A 16203-nucleotide genomic window follows, 5' to 3' on the forward strand; every position below is an offset into this window, starting at 1 on the left:
AATCTCACCCCACTAGACCCCTTCATGCGGATGGTCTCTTGGAACATTCATGAATTGGGCGGCCCACGATGCTGCTCTAGGCGGGGAGTCCTTCGGAAAGAGATGCAAAGAGCCTTAGTGGAGGCTCTATTGGCATCCTCTTTCATCAGAAGCATCACTTGTTAGCTGGTCGTATCTGCAAATGAGGGAAGATTTTGCAAGGCAGGAGCCATACCGTTTGGTCACCCGCCTTCATCTCACCTAGGATCCAGGGTAGAGTATGTATCACAGTTAGTGAGCAACTTCTTCCGGCGGTGGAGGACTCCGGCACCATAGTTCCAAGGAGGGCATAGTGGGTAATTATCAAACTTGGGGAGGACCGGGTGGGCCTCCTCAACATTTACGCCCCTAACTCCATGGCAGGTCAAGCAGACTTATGGAGCATGATTCGGTAAGGCATCCCTTAGGCTGATTTCTGGTGTATGGGAGGCGACTTTAATATGCTAGAGAGAGAGAGAGAAAGAAAGAAAGAAAGAAAGCTGTATTAACGTCTACTAGAGGCCGAACTCGACCTATAAAACAAATCAATGTACAAGTGTCAATGTCTTCTGGATGTCCAGAAAGAAAAAGGACAAAATGAACATGAAATAAACTATGAAAGTACCGAGCTAGTGGGGGGGTGTGATGGAAGGAGCAGTACTGCTAGAGGCTCAGTATGCAACCTATATGCGCAGGGTATACAAGAATGCAATGCAAATCTGTCTAGCTCCAACCAGTACCATAATGGGGGTGTAATATGTGATACATAGGCGATGGCAAGGGCAAAATACCTCGGAGCATGATCTCCGAGAGAGAGAGAGAGAGAGAGAGAGAGTATTGGAAACACTAGAGAGACACGACTCGAGATGATTTATTTAATTCATGATAAAATGAAGTACAAACCTTTAGTTATATATGTTATGTCACAAGTGTTTAAGCATCATGGAATGCCCAAATCAATTGTGGGGGATAGAGAGCCGAGGACAATGAGTCTCTTTTGGAGAGCTCTTTTTGACAATACGAGCAATAAGCTGAATTTTTCATTAGCTTATCCTCCTCAAACGGATGGACAAAGTGAAGCTGCAAATTTAGATCAGCTTAAATGCTATGTGGCCGACCAAAAAAGATCTTGGGAGAACTATTTGCCGCTTATGGAATTTGCATATAACAACACAATGCATACTTCTATATGTGGGACCGCAGCTTAAAGAGCTGGTTATGGAAGATTCACCTGAAGAGGATGAGCTGGCAGACGTATTACAACCAGAACAAATTATGTTTCGCAAGGAGCGTCAGCTTGCAAGTGGCAAACTTCAAAGACGCTAACTTGTAAAGTTCAAGAAATATTCACCCATGGATGCTAAATGGATGGATGAGGTATACTTGGAACCTTTATAGTTGTGGTCAACTGTATAGAAGCCCGGAGGGATATGTGTGTCTAGTTTACAAGCAAGGGACGCCCTCTCATGAACCGTGTGCGTCGATCTTGTAGGCATATGCTCTCTCGATTCTGTGTGAGCTTCTTCCTCATGCACCTAACCCTAATGTGCAGGTTTCTGTGTGTGTGAGTGTGTGAGTCCAACACCAACAGATCTGTATTTTGACCTTGCTTGTGGGCCGTAGAGACAGGTAGTAGTTGTGACTCTAAACTCTTTGTTTAAGCTTAGTTGTCTTTTAGCTCAATGTTTTGCTTTACAGGTCCACACTTCATTAAAGTATGGATAGACAACTTATAAGTGAGTTTGGACATCCACAATTCATTAAAGGCTAGGTTGACGAGTTATAAGTGAGTTTGGACACTCATTGGATGGCACATGGCCAAACTCTCATAAATCAGGCACTCTTTTAAATAAAAGAGTGTGGACAGCTTATTGGGCACCCGCTCCACTCATGGGAGAGGGGTGGCTCCTCTTGAGGTGGCTCAATGGCCACCCCATATTTGTTCGGAAAGGCTTATCCTCTCCCTCCCTTCGAGGGAAATAGGCGCCTTCTTCATGAGGAGGTGAAGGAAGACAATTTTAAGCATAACCAATCCATACACATACTTTTTGGTATGGTTTCTTGCTTCTCCAACTCTTGGATCAGCCAGCAAATGAGTGCTACATTGTTGTCCAGCCCTTGGGAGTCCTTTTCAGTTGCTATCTCTTGGATATGTACCTGCTGAAAATGTTTTGGAGCATTTCTATCAATGACAATTTGATCAAAAGCTGATTTCTTCTCTCAAAATTTAGCAAATTCACTGCTAAGAGCTTCTTCAAGTTCACCTTACCTACTCTACATCCATGTGCTTGACCATTAAGGTCTTCTATGACTCGGCCTGGCACACACATGCTTGTGTATGGATGCCAGTGGAACATAGCTACTTGTGGCAAGACACTGGGGATTGGGGAGTGAGGTTCTTCACGACAAAAGCTGTGAAATCAACCTCAACTTCGACAAAAATGTTTTCATTGCATGGATGTCATTGAAATCTGGCATGTGGTGCCCATGAAGCTTGTATCTTGAGGGGTCCTCCAGAGATAGAATAACCGGTGCATGATCGGAGAAAGTAGTGCCTGTCAAAATACCAATCATGCCACCACGTCCACAAGCCCACTCATCTACATAGAACCAGTCTAATTTGCACAGGTTTGGGACCATACTCCTCCTGTCGGATCTCAAGAAGCACAAACTCTTGTGACGGCGACCAAACACCGGTAGATGCCAAGGAACCTGTCAGCTCAATGCAAAAGTCAACTCCTCCCAAGCCAAGTACTCTATGCTAGAAATTGTAGCCATGCCACCTGTGAGTCTACCCTCCGTTGACTCTAACATATTGAAGTCCCCAATAATACACCAAACATCCGCCTATGAGAGAGACTGGCAAGTTGTACTCCTAAAAGTGGCTCTGCCTACTGCGGCATTCGGTGCATATACATTCAGAAAGCCCATGTGTCCTCACCAATCAGATGGTCACCCACTAAGCTCTCCATGTGACAGTGGTGCCTAAGTCGAGCCTTGTAGGCAATAGCTACTATCGTTGACGGAAATGCATACTCCACCCTGTGTCTCGAAGGGGCCAACCAGAAGGTGTGGCTCTTTCCCTGCAGGAGCTTCCCCCAACAGTGGGTACACCCTCTGAAAGATGATGCTCCTCTAGGAAGAGAATGTCAATGGACCCACCGACTACTGTTGGTCTGTCAAGATCCTCTTTGAGGACCCCACAGCTCTGATAGCCCTACAGTCCACCTGAAACCTAAATGTACCATGAGACAATCCGTGTTATGACCATGTGAATTTGTGCAGCATAAGGGTGAGCATGGTGGTCGGTGAGCAAGATATATGTTTAAGGTTCATACTTGGGGCAAGGGTTTTATTTAAACAATCCCATGTGTGGAGGGGACAAGGGGACAAGGTTTAAAACCTTTAAAATTAAGAGAACCCTTTTTAGGAGTCGTGGCCCTTTTGCGGAGCCTCCACGTTATTTTTGGAGGTTTTCTTTTCTTTGGAAAAAAAACGATTGGAGTTACAGGCGGGGGGTGCTTTTGGGAGCTCTCACGCTTTTGAAAAGACAGGTTGGCTGCAGCAGTTCTTACGCTCTTTCTCTCTCCTGCTTATAGGCGGGCTGGACTGTACGAAGGTTGGACAGAGAGCAGGCTGGGCTGTACGCTAGTTGGGCAGGCAATGCACAGGGGCTGCACAGCAGACGTTTTCCTCCTTGTAACTGGCCGGCTACAGCTGCACGTTTTCCTTCTCTCTCTAGGCGGCTGGCTGAACTGCAGAGAAGTAAAGCTTTGGACTGCACGTGGCCAGGACTGCTGGCCAACAGGACTGTTTCTCTCTTGTGGAGAGTGGCAAGTTACAGGAGAAACAGTGAGGAGAGGTGTTGCTGGACAGAGACAGCCGGCCATTGTTTCTCTCTCTCTATCTCTTTTTACAGGCTTGTGGGCAGTGTCAGACACACACGGGTTCAAACTCCTCTTTCTTCCAGCTCGTGGGTTGTTCAGGAGTGTCTCTCTTGGTCCCTTGTGAGAAGAGGGATTTGCAGCCTAAGAGGGCAGAGATGGGAGTAAATTTAACATGCTTTTGGGAAGAGTTTACAAGCTGATGTATAGCTGGTTTTTGGCTATGTGCATGGGCCAGTTAATTGCATAATTTAAGGCCTCGTGGATGTTCTATCTTGGCTAATTAGAGGTGAATAACAGTGTGGTGTTTTGGGGCACAAGGCTGTGTGAAACCTCTATGCTAAGAGGTCCAGAAGATTGGCAGATTGGACATGCATATGTACAAGCCATGAATGGCCATGATGAATTCAGTTAAACTCTTCCATTGAATGTGAATAAAGAAATACCAAAAGGGGCGCCAAGCTTTGGGGCCAACAGGTGTCGTTGTTCTTTTTGTGTAGAAGCACTCTAGCTCCCTTTTTATCTGTCTTATTTGCTGGATTACAACTGTGTTTGGGTGTATGCTAGTCTACCGCACTTTGGTTTCTACCAGATGCCGGTTTCAAGGTTTTGTTGTCAGGACCATCACCAACTTTCTTAAGGGGGTGAGCTTGCGGTTGTCTCGAGGAAAGTCGTTGCTGAAATTTTCAGCAAGATGTCAGACTATGAGGATGACTATGACTATGATGATGAGAAAGAGCAGGAGACCACTCCTGAGAGGATTGAATTTGAGGATGTACTTGCAGGAAAACAAGCTGCAGAAGATGTACGATATGACGATGTAACGCAGCCAAAAGATATGCCAAGTAAAGAGGAAGATGATGCCCAATTCAAAGCCCGTTTGGCAGGGGCAGTGGATGTGCTCATGCAACTCACGCAAAGTGAGAAGTTTGCTGAATTTATGAGGGCCCCTTTTGAGCCTAAGAAGAAGAAGAAGAAGGTGCATTCCAAGAACCCACCTCAGGGAAATAATGATGCCTTCCCACAGGATCCTGCTTTTGGACAACCCCATGTGTGGAGGGGACGAGGGGACAAAGGTTTAAAAACTTTAAAATTAAGAGAACCCTTTTTAGGAGTCGTGGCCCTTTTGGGGAGCCTCCACGTTATTTTCGGAGGTTTTCTTTTCTTTGGAAAAAAAACGATTGGAGTTACAGGCGGGGGGGTGCTTTTGGGAGCTCTCACGCTTTTGAAAAGACAGGTTGGCTGCAGCAATTCTTACGCTTTCTCTCTCCCCTATTTATAGGCGGACTGGACTGTACGAAGGCTGGACAGAGAGCAGGCTGGGCTGTACGCTGGTTGGGCAGGCAGTGCACAGGGGCTGCACAGCAGACGTATTCCTCCTTGTAAATGGCTGGCTACAGCTGCACGTTTTCCTTCTCTCTCTAGGCGGTTGGCTGAACTGCAGAGAAGTACAGCTTTGGACTGCACGTGGCCAGGAGTGCTGGCTGACAGGACTGTTTCTCTCTCTTGTGGAAAGTGGCAAGTTGCAGGAGAAACAATGAGGAGAGGTGTTGCTGGACAGAGACAGCCGGCCATTGTTTCTCTCTCTCTATCTCTTTTTAGAGGCTTGTGGGCAGTGTCAGACGCACACGGGTTCAAACTCCTCTTTCTTCCGGCTCGTGGGTTGTTCGGGAGTGTCTCTCCTAGTCCCTTGTGAGAGGAGGGATTTGCAGCCTAAGAGGGTAGAGACAGGAGTAAATTTAACATGCTTTTGGGAAGAGTTTACAGGCTGATGTATGGCTGGTTTTTGGCTATGTGCATGAGCCAGCTAGATGCGTAATTTAAGGCCTCACGGATGTTCTATCTTGGATGATTAGAGGTGAATAACAGTGTGGTGTTTTTTGGCACAAGGCTGTGTGAACCCTTATGCTAAGTGGTCCATTGAATGTGAATAAAGAAATACCGAAAGGGGCGCCAAGCTTTGGGGCCAACAGGTGTCGTTCTTCTTTTTGTGTAGGAGCACTCTAGCTCCTTTTTTATCTGTCTTATTTGCTGGATTACAACTGTGTTTGGGTGGCTGCTAGTCTACAGCACTTTGGTTTCTACCAGAGGCTGGTTTCAATCTGCATAAATTAGATCTATGGAAGTCGAAACTGTCAAAACTGCCCTTCACTCAAAGAGTCTTAGGTGTGGGTGTGAACGGAGAGTAGTCACTCTTTGTCTTGGGTCAAAGTCGTGCCAGATGGGCACAAATCCTACCCTTGATATGGAGCCACTCTGTCGGAGCCCTAGAATATGCTCCACCTATCATAGTGCAAGTATCTATATGAGAGAGGAGGGGTACTGCCACTGAAACTTTAAGAAACACAAAAAGGAGCACCTCCAAGCTAGTGGACACCATCTCTCCTTGCGGATCTCTATGGCCAAAGCCACCCAACTCCATCTGTGCTAGTGGCCAAAAGTGAGTGAGCACATCGATGATACGTAGATCATGTAAATAGTGTGAGAGCTCTATGGCCTGCCCGTGAATAGAAGACATTGACACCGTGCTCCAATCCGTCTCACTGGTGTTGCACTTAGGGGGGAGGAAAAGATCATCGCACCACTCTCTAAGGTGGAAGGCCTAGAGTGATGTAGAACCACACATATACGAATAGGAGCCACCGTCTCCTTGAAAATACCGACTCCTTCAACGGAAAGGCATCAGAAGAACGGGTAGGTGACATGCTACCCCAGCACTCGGGGAGAGGGAGCGCCCCGGGGGGGGGGGGGGGGGGGGGGGGGGGCGGGGGTGCGTGGCTGTGCTGCTAAGATAAATGCTTGTAATGGTTCTCTCACAAAACCGTATCCTCCTGTGTCTTGCCAACCTATTGCGCCTAGCGGCGCCACTCTACTCTAGAAGTCAAACAGTGGTTCCACCTCGGGCCAAAGCTCTGCCACTCTCCTGCACTAGGATCAACCAAGACACGACCCTGGTGCTCAGATGCCTAGTGGGACCAGTACCACCCACACCCCCTAATGAGGATTGAACTCTGAACGGGGGGGGTTCTTGGCTGATGGCGCCAACAAGTTCTAGCAAGGTGTCCCATGTGCTACCGGCAATGAAGCATTGGCCTGGGAAGCCGAAGTACTCAACTCTATGCTGATTAGGATCTCCTCGGAGACAAGGAAGCGATATGGCATGAGGGATTGTTGACTCCGGAGAGGCTATGCACATACGAAGGGATGGAATCCAGCTGTTCGAGCTAGAACCAAAGCGGTGGTGTTTTTTTTTTGGGGGGGGGGGGGGGGGGGGGGGGTCCCCATCACTCTCCTAGGTTTGTTACCTCATGCTGCTCTCAAAGGATCTCATAAACTTAAGACATATAATGATATACCACAGCTTCTCTAAGAGACTTTAGGCAACGGTCCTTTGTAGCGCTTCAGTTCATGGTAAAACTTTTATGGCTTCCGCTTCATATTTTGTGAGAGTTGTTTTAGTGTCGTACTGAAATTTTTGGCTTATTGATGAGGGACTACACTAGAGGACGTGGTTACTTTTTGGTTTTTAATCCTTTTATCAATCTCTAATGGTCTACCTGACAAATCCAAAGAAAAAAAGAAGTTATCTTTTGTGATAACTGTTTTTTTGATAAGTATATTCAACCACCTATCACTAGGAGGAGAAGAAGGTATTCCTTCTTGAAACCACGAAAGCAAATTGTCAAGGGAAAGCCCGAGATGCCAGCCAGAGGATAGAACGCTGGGTCGAACCCGAGCTGCCACCTCGCAAAGAAGGCCCAAGCTGTACGGGGCTCAGGTACATGACTCTTTCCAATGCTGCAATCGAATCAAACTCAACCTGGTAGTAGCCACGCCCCAAAGGATAAATATTGGTGATCTTTCCAAGCTTGCCAAGAAGACTTGTCTGTAATAACAGATCCTTGAGCTGTCCACGCGCTAGGCGGCTACCCACAATCTTGCAAACCAAGGTGGAGGCCTCCATAGTTGCCGTTGTCGAAGCGAGTAGCTCGAGGTCCACTTCTGAGAAAGACAAGGAAGGGACGGCGGCATCAATCGGGGATGATGGAGCGGCTGCCAGTCCTCCTGTGGGTTTGAAGACCAGAAGTTGCCGAATCTTGCCTAAAAGAGAAAAATACCCAAAAGCTGATAGCACCTGACCAGGAAGACGAAGAAGAGGATAGGGAGGGGCGGACAAAAGGGGGAAGGCAAGGAGGAAGTGCGGAACGGAAGGAGGACTCGGTGGCGCCCGGTGGAGAAGAAAGAGGAAGGAGGGCGAGGAGGTACAACGGAGGGGACTGGGGTGGCGCACAGCCTGGCGGGCTGCGTAGGGGGCTAAGAATAGCTGGCAGCCGAGGAGGACAGAAGCCGAGCAATGGTGGGGGCTGAGGCAAGGGAGGGGGCTGAAACGGAAGGGGAAAGTGGGCGACTAAGGCGGGTGCAGGCGGACCACTGGGGCAGCAGCACGATGGAGGGAGTAAGCGGGCGATGCGGGTGGGGGAGGCGGAAACGATGGCGAAGGCGAGGGAGGGACACAGGGTGGGGCGCTGGCACACGCGAGCCTTATGCTCTTTGTGGCTTTGCTCTATTAACTCAATATGTTGCTCAGCACCTTGCAACTTATTTTGAGCAATAATTCTTCCTCTTTCTCTGCCTCTCCAGCTAATCTAACAATTACATTTTTTTCCACCATCATACCATGCACGGCTAACAAGTGAGCTTTATCTAGTTTTTCCAAGTCTAATATTCTTTTAGCTACCACCAATGCATTTTCCATCCATATTTTGCTTACTTCAACCCTTAAACTTGGCAATAGATATTCCATGGGTAATACTACCTCTACTTCATTGCAAAGCTACACCATTGTGGCTCCTTTTGTGGTGTCAGGGTCATTTCCAAACAACCCACCATCCATAGGATGCATTATCCATAAGACAAAGTCAACCTTAAGGATTTGCAATGATGTTTAACTCTTCTGGTAATTTATGAAAGTTTTCGAAAGCAAGCAAACATTTCAATCATCAAAATTTGCATTCCAATACAATCTGTTCAAACGAATTTTATTCTCTTTCCCCTGCACAGAATTTGTTTGACAACCAAAAGAGAAGTTTAAGTTGTATGGGAGGACCTTATTTAGAATGGCATCACTTTCAGATTCCAATTCTCTGACGTCTTCCTCTGAAAGGTCGAACCATTCATCTATCCAAGAAAAGCAGCGCTTATGACTCTCTAAGAAAAGTGCTTTCTCTGCCTGTAAACTCCAACCATTCACCAGAAGATGTCAGAAACAGACAGTAAAGAAATGACATCAATCGACAGCAATGTTTGGATTACATGGATCGTAATCCCCCACCTACTCTGAAATAAGTGGAAGGTTCACAAGGGGCCTACCTTATTGGAAGGAGGAGGTGAGGTGTACAGGAAGAGGGCGAAGAAAGAAGAAGGGAGAAAAAGGAAGCCACTAAAAGTATTGACAAAGAAGAATTGATTTTTCATTACCCCTAGAATAGCTTGCTCCATTCGATAACCAAAACCCCAATATGGGGCATCAACTGTTACTAGTTTGTAAGCAGTCATGACAGGACTACAGGTTTCCTACAGGAAGAGCCAATAACAAAAAAAAACATCAAAGGCCTAAACGATTTGCTGAAACCTATCACAATGAGATTTTTTAATTTAAAAAAACAGCTCCAGCAACAAATTCAAATAAATGGCAATGAGAAATTTCAGGCATTACACCTAGGAATTCATTTGTCAAATGCATTGAGGATATCTTTGGGGCAGCCAGGAGTCCCATCACACCAGTTTTATAAAGACATCGGCCATGACGTAGAGTTGACACATGATAACAGGGAGCTCTGGCAATGTAAAGTAAGTGACACATATGAGTTGGAGACAGGAGCAAGCCCTACGTCATTGTCAAAAGCATACTATGAGATTGTAAGGCACTTCCATTGCTTATAGAGCAAAGGATTCGCCCCTTGCACAGGGGCATCAAGTATGATGACCAGAGAAGGGTGGCCCTGTTTCTTACATGAGATTTGAAAAGAGAGTATTTCATCTACACCACACAAACACTTCTAACCTCTTTCTTCTCAAATATACTGCAGCACACGGCATGCAAAATGAACAACAGTGAACCCAAGACCATCATTCCTGAACCGCACCCCACAACTCGAGATATCTCAAATTCTTGCAGAAGCATAGAGACCCATACATCATTCTACATTCATCATCCGGAGAGTGACACAGAGTCCTCAAATACAGAGACCACCAGTGCAGACATGGATTTCAGACCTCTTCGGAAGATACAAGGATCGCGGACATTGATAAATCTCGAAAGACAGTGGACATGGGGAGCCTCTATACAGCCACAAATGCCTAGGACCCCCTTTGATCCCATCACATTGTATCATTGTACCACTGTCATTTACATAGCTGTTTTTTACTCTCAGCTCTAGTTAGGTTTTTTTTTTTTGAGGGAGATCATGCTCCAAGGGATTTTTGCCTCGCCATCGCCTATGTATCGCATATTACACCCCCATTATGGTACTGGTTGGAGCTAGACAGATCTGCATTGCATTCTTGTATACCCTACGCATATAGGTTGCATAATGAGCCTTTAGCAATAGTGCTCCATCCATCACCCCCCCCCCCCACTAGCTCAGTACTTTCATAGCTTATTTCATGTTTATTTTGTCCTTTTTTTCTGGACATCCAGAGGACATTGACAGTTGTACATTGATTTGTCTCATAGGATGAGTTCGGCCACTAGTAGACGTTAATACAGCTTTCTTTCTTTCTTTCTCACACACACACACACATGAAGCTTGAGCACCTGCCCCATCACGCTATGAATAACTCTCTGTGACCAATAATAACCCAAGTGTCACTTATATAGTGGCTACTATTGCTATAAATAATCGTCCGAACATAAATAGCCAGTATACTTGGTATTGATAACCATGAGCCTTAGCCGCCTGTATCAAACTCCTTCCTCTAATCCCGGGGCTCCCCTAACCTTGCTAGATTAGACCACTAATCCTAAAGATTAGTATTAGGTACACAACAAAAACTAGAAGGCCATCCTTGCCTAGGCACTTCCCACAAGGAAGAGCCTAAAGACCTTCCCCCAACACGTGAGTGGAGAAAGGAGAATCCAAGAAAGAGCTCATGGCCGTCGACACAGTGGCACCCGGTTCGCGCACCGCCCAGGCGGTCCAGTTCGATACGAATGGTTTGGTTCAGTAAGGGCGGTACCATGGCGGTTCGGTCGAATCCAATCCACTATTTTTTTTTTCGCTTTTTTTGGCTGTTTTTTAATCTTTTTTCGTTTTTCTCGCCGTTTCTTGGGCGTTTTGGGGATTGTTCTAGGCTTTAGCCTTTGACCTTTGCTTGCACGATGCATCCTATAAAAAATAGCCCCTCCCCCAACCCCATCCTCACAAGTGCTCATTGCTCAACCCTCCCCTCACAAGTGCTCATTGCTCAAGATCAATCCTCTCCCTCGAGCTCTCCTTCAAGGCTCAAGCCTCTCTCCCCTCTAGACTCTCTCAAGCATCTCTCTCTTCCTCTCTCCCTCTTCCTCAAGCCCCTCCCTCCCTCTCCCTCTCTCTCCCTCTTCCTCAAGCCTCTCCCTCCATCAACAATATATATTTATATTTTTAAGTATTTTTTAAATGGACCGTACCTCCACCGTATTTTTATTTTCAAAATTTAGCAGTGCGATCCAAGACCGTATTTGAACATACCGTACCGAATCGAACTTTTCGTACCTGACAACTATGGCCGTCAACATGCCTCGTGTGCTACCATACTCTTTGATGTGCCTTGTCGCACTGGGGGGGGGGGGGGGGGGGGGGTGTCAGGGCTTGTGTTTCTTTTAGTGCACATATACAAAGGTGGAGGTGGGTATTATGGTTGGCTACTTGGGAGAGTTTGGCGTCTAAAGGGGGTCTTGTATGGAGTGTATCCTAGTGGTATGGGACACTAGGATCCACTACATGCAAGGTTTCTGGATACATTTATATTCCTATTTGGTGGATTTCTAGACTAAGGGGAAGCGGCAGTTGATTTGAGAAATCAATTACATGAAGGAAGCAAGAATGAGACTAAGGATTGCAAATGATCAAAGAGTGTTATGTAGTTGCGCAATATTTGCAACTATGATTGGGTCTATGTTTTGGGTGAAGGGGGTATGCTTTGCTAGGTGTGAAGCTTCTTTGCTTCACAAATGTGTTTGAGTAAAACAGTTATGCATTGCCAAATGCTAGGTAAAGCTTCTTTACTGAAATAGTTCTAAGTATCTTGGCACGTGCGCATATATTTTGCAAAGATCCACATGAGATTTCGTTGATATTGATATCATCAAATTTCTTGGATAGATTTATTCCCCCAAGAAGATTCGGGTTGTATGCCAAAAGAGATTGCTAACAACCTCATGAAATCTTTCGAAAGACTTGCAAGATGAGGAGTGATGGATTGCAAGACATATATGGGGTATGTTCTGGTGGTATGGGACACTAGGATGTATCACCTGTGCAGGTTTACAAGGTTCCGTTGAGGCAAATGTTTTAGCTTTTGCTGGGATAGTTATCCAGAGCTCATGATTGTTGGATGCCTAGTTCATGGGGTGAGTGCACTAGCCTCTAATATGGCAGATGTCCAGTTCCTTAGCCATACCTTTGACGTGGCAAATGTACGGTTTACGGTCCATGCTTCTCACAAGGCAAATGTACAAGTTATCAGCTTTTATGGTTGTTATCTAGAGTTGTGTAGCGAGGTATTGATTGGTGGGATTAGAGGAAATAGGCTAATACAAGCGACTAAGGCTCACGATTAACAAAACCAAGTATATTGGCTATTTATGACCGGACACTTATTTATAGCAATTGTAGCCACTATATAAGTGAGCCTTGGATTATTATTGTTCATAGAGAGTTATTCACTCTATGGTATGTGGACTAGGATTACCATCGGAACATGATTAGATTCGATGGGTCACGAACGGTCATGCCGAAGGCCTCAGTAGGGAGGCATTGGTGGTATACCAATGCTGACTGGCATGGTTCGTGGGATCGAAGCCTTAGCCTCTGGCTCAGGGGTGGATCAAGGTACTAATCCTACGGTTAGGTGGTGAGCTAGCCTACAGCCCTCTTAGGGAGTTTGTACTAATCACTCGTGGTTAGAAGAGGCAGCATCTATGGAGGCTGAAACAGATCCATGGTGGTGTGTGTAGTAGAGAGAGAGTGAGAGATGTAACAAACTCAAAGAGAGGCACAATGATTGCACGACTCAAAGATACTTTGATTGATGTTAAAAGCTTCAAAGAGTACAATCTGTTATAGGCTTTTGGAGCCTTATCTTTCGACACAACACACACTGGGGCAATGACACATGGCAAGTGCCCATGACATCATTGCTTATCACAAACACACATAAACGACTAAAAGAGGTTGTTGAGTGAGTATTTACACAAATACAAGGGCTCTTCACACACGGACACAAGTGGGTACAGAAACAGGGGTAAACATATACGACAGATACATACACACTTACTTACTCACATAAGTCAGTATTTACACACAAAGGCTGTTCACACATGGACACAAGCGGCTACAAAAATAGGGGTACACGTACACGAGGGATACACACATAGAGACTCTGAATACCCAACAATGGAAGCATGTGTAATGCTGCTTTGTGGATTCCTGCAAAGCTCTTGATTTGCTCCCTCGATCCTGCTTGTAGGAGCTCTAGCTAACACATGATGAAATTTGGGATGTGATGTCACTATAGAAAGTAGCAATGAGCCAAGTGTGTAATTTCAAAAGTGATGTCACTACAAAAACAGGGGTACACGTATACAACGGATACACACATACAATGGAAGCATGTGTAATGCTACTTTGTGGATTTCTGCAAAGCTTTTGATTTGGCCCCTCAATCCCGGCTCATTAGACACCTACACGAGCTCCAGCTCACACATGATGCAATTTGGGATGTGATGTCACTATAGGAACTAGCAATGTGCCGAGCGTGCGCACATGGTGGTCTCTTGGGAGAGAGATGTTGCACTATTGGGGTTAAGCAAGGCGCCAAATCTGTTGCGCCTGTGGACAGTCCCATAGGCAATGTCTCTGTGTCTCCAATGGGTGGCCGCATCGGACGCAGGCCGACGGAAGGCCACTGTAGACAAGCCAAGTGCCAACTGCAGAGACCCTGTGGGCAACCAGCCACTGGAAAGTCGAGATCCTGCGTGCCTGTCGGCTAGCCCAGAGCCTGGTCCAGAAATCCTCCAGAAACTCCTATGAGAGTCTAAATCTATCCACAATGGTCCAAATGGCATCATTACCATATTGTATACGAGGAAGATCCATAATGAAATCCATTGTGATTCTTTCCCATGGCTGGGTAGGAATAGGCAAAGACTGAAGTAAACCAGAGGCCTTTTGCCAATCAAACTTTACCTTTTGGCAAGTGATACATGCACGAATAAAAGTTTCTATCTCTATCCTCATGCCTCGCCAAAAGAAATATTTTTCAATCATTTGTATAGTGGGAAATATTCCCCTATGTCCTGCATGCGGAGGTGCATGATATTCATCCAAAACTTTTGGTCTTAAGTGTTTTACCACGCATAGGCAATTATCCTTCATAAGATAGCCATCTTTAACCATATAAGATGGATGTGCATGACCAGCCATCAAATCAGCCCATATATCCCCAAAATCAAGATCCAAATGATACATTTCTCGCATACTAGACAAGTCTTGATGAGAGGCAATCGAAATTGCAGCCACACATGGCTTTCTTAATAATACATCGGCCACCACATTTTTCTTGCCGGGAATATGCAAAATCTGAAAATGAAACATTGAGAGGAAATTGACCATCCTCATTTGCTTTTCGGGGAGTTTAGTTTGTGTAAAAAAGAATCACAAACTTTGACGGTCAGTGACCACAAATTCAACTCTCAATAAGTAGTGTTTCCACACTGTAAGTGCATGAACAACGGCCAATGATTCCTTCTCATAACCCTCAAGTATAAGCTCGACATCACGCAATCTCCTTCTTTGATCTGCAACTGCATGTCCCTCTTGATTTAGGACAGCGCCAATACAATTGCCACATGCGTCACATTCAACAATGAATGGCTTATACAAATCGGGTATGATCAAGACTGGCCCAATGCATAAACAACGGCCATTGATTCCTTCTCATAAACGTGAAGTATAAGCTCCACATCGCACAATCTCCTTCTTTCATATGCAACTGCATGTCCCTCTTGATTTAGAACAGCACCAATACAATTGCCACATGCGTCACATTCAACAATGAATGGCTTATGCAAATCGGGTATGATCAAGACTGGCCCAGTAATAATGGTATTCTTGAGAGAATTGAATGCATTAATTTCAGCTTTCGTCCATTTAAACATAGCACGTTTCTTGGTCAATTCATGCAATGGCGAAGCAATCATTGCAAAATGGAAGATAAACCTCTTATAGCATGAGCATAAACCAAGAAAACTGCGTACTTCATGTATGGATTTGCGTTCTGGTCAATCTTTGATGGCTTGGACATTTACAGGATCCATTCTCACACCATCTCTAGAGACTATATGTCCCAAATAGTGAATCTCAGAAAGTAAGAATTCACTCTTCTTGCCATTTATCATAAGTTTGTGTTGCCTCGATTCATCAAAGACCACTCTCAAGTGCTTCTTGTGTTCTTCCTCATTCTTGGAAAACACAAGAATATCATCAAAGAAGACACCTGTAAATGCTCTATGATTTCTGAAAATTCGGTACATCATGCGATTAAAAGTAGCTAGAGCATTGGTGAGACCAAAAGACATAACCAAGTACTCATAGAGACCAAAAGAAGTGCGAAAAGCTGTTTTATGTACATCCTCTGGTATCACTCACACTTGATGATAGCCGCTCTTTAGATCAATGCGACTAAAACATGATGATCCATCCAACTTGTCTAAGATATCATCTATCCTTGTTGGAATAATTTTGATGGTTATCTTGTTTAATGCCCTATAATCCACGCACATGAGAAATGGACCATCCTTCCTTTGCAGAAGGAGAACGGGTTAGCGTAATAGCGATGAGATTGGCCGCACTAAGCCCTTCTCTAATAGCTCCCTAACCTATTTCATGATCTCCTCTTTCTGGAAAGCACTCACACGAAATGTTGGCCTATTTGGCGATGAACTTCCTGGCACTAATTCAATACGGTGGTCTTCTAGTCGAATGGGAGGCATACCATCCGGAAGAGAGTCGACATAACAATCCTTAAACTCACTTTAAAA

General features: G+C 45.4%; 1 protein-coding gene across 2 annotated transcripts in view; it reads right to left on the bottom strand.

Moving 5' to 3' along the window:
• Positions 1 to 16203, bottom strand: part of LOC147627774 (uncharacterized) — a 96835-nt gene that overhangs the window by 16030 nt on the left and 64602 nt on the right. For both annotated transcript variants that reach the window (XM_086814737.1, XM_086814739.1), the window contains 2 exons: positions 9381 to 9476; positions 9010 to 9132 (listed from right to left, as the gene is read on the bottom strand). In XM_086814737.1, coding sequence (XP_086670863.1) covers positions 9010 to 9132; positions 9381 to 9476 — 219 coding nt within the window. The remainder of the gene's footprint in view (positions 1 to 9009; positions 9133 to 9380; positions 9477 to 16203) is intronic.

The sequence above is a fragment of the Cibotium barometz genome, chromosome 20, assembly GCF_041138505.1.
Source record: "Cibotium barometz isolate CiBa-2024 chromosome 20, ASM4113850v1, whole genome shotgun sequence".
NCBI lineage: Eukaryota > Viridiplantae > Streptophyta > Polypodiopsida > Cyatheales > Cibotiaceae > Cibotium > Cibotium barometz.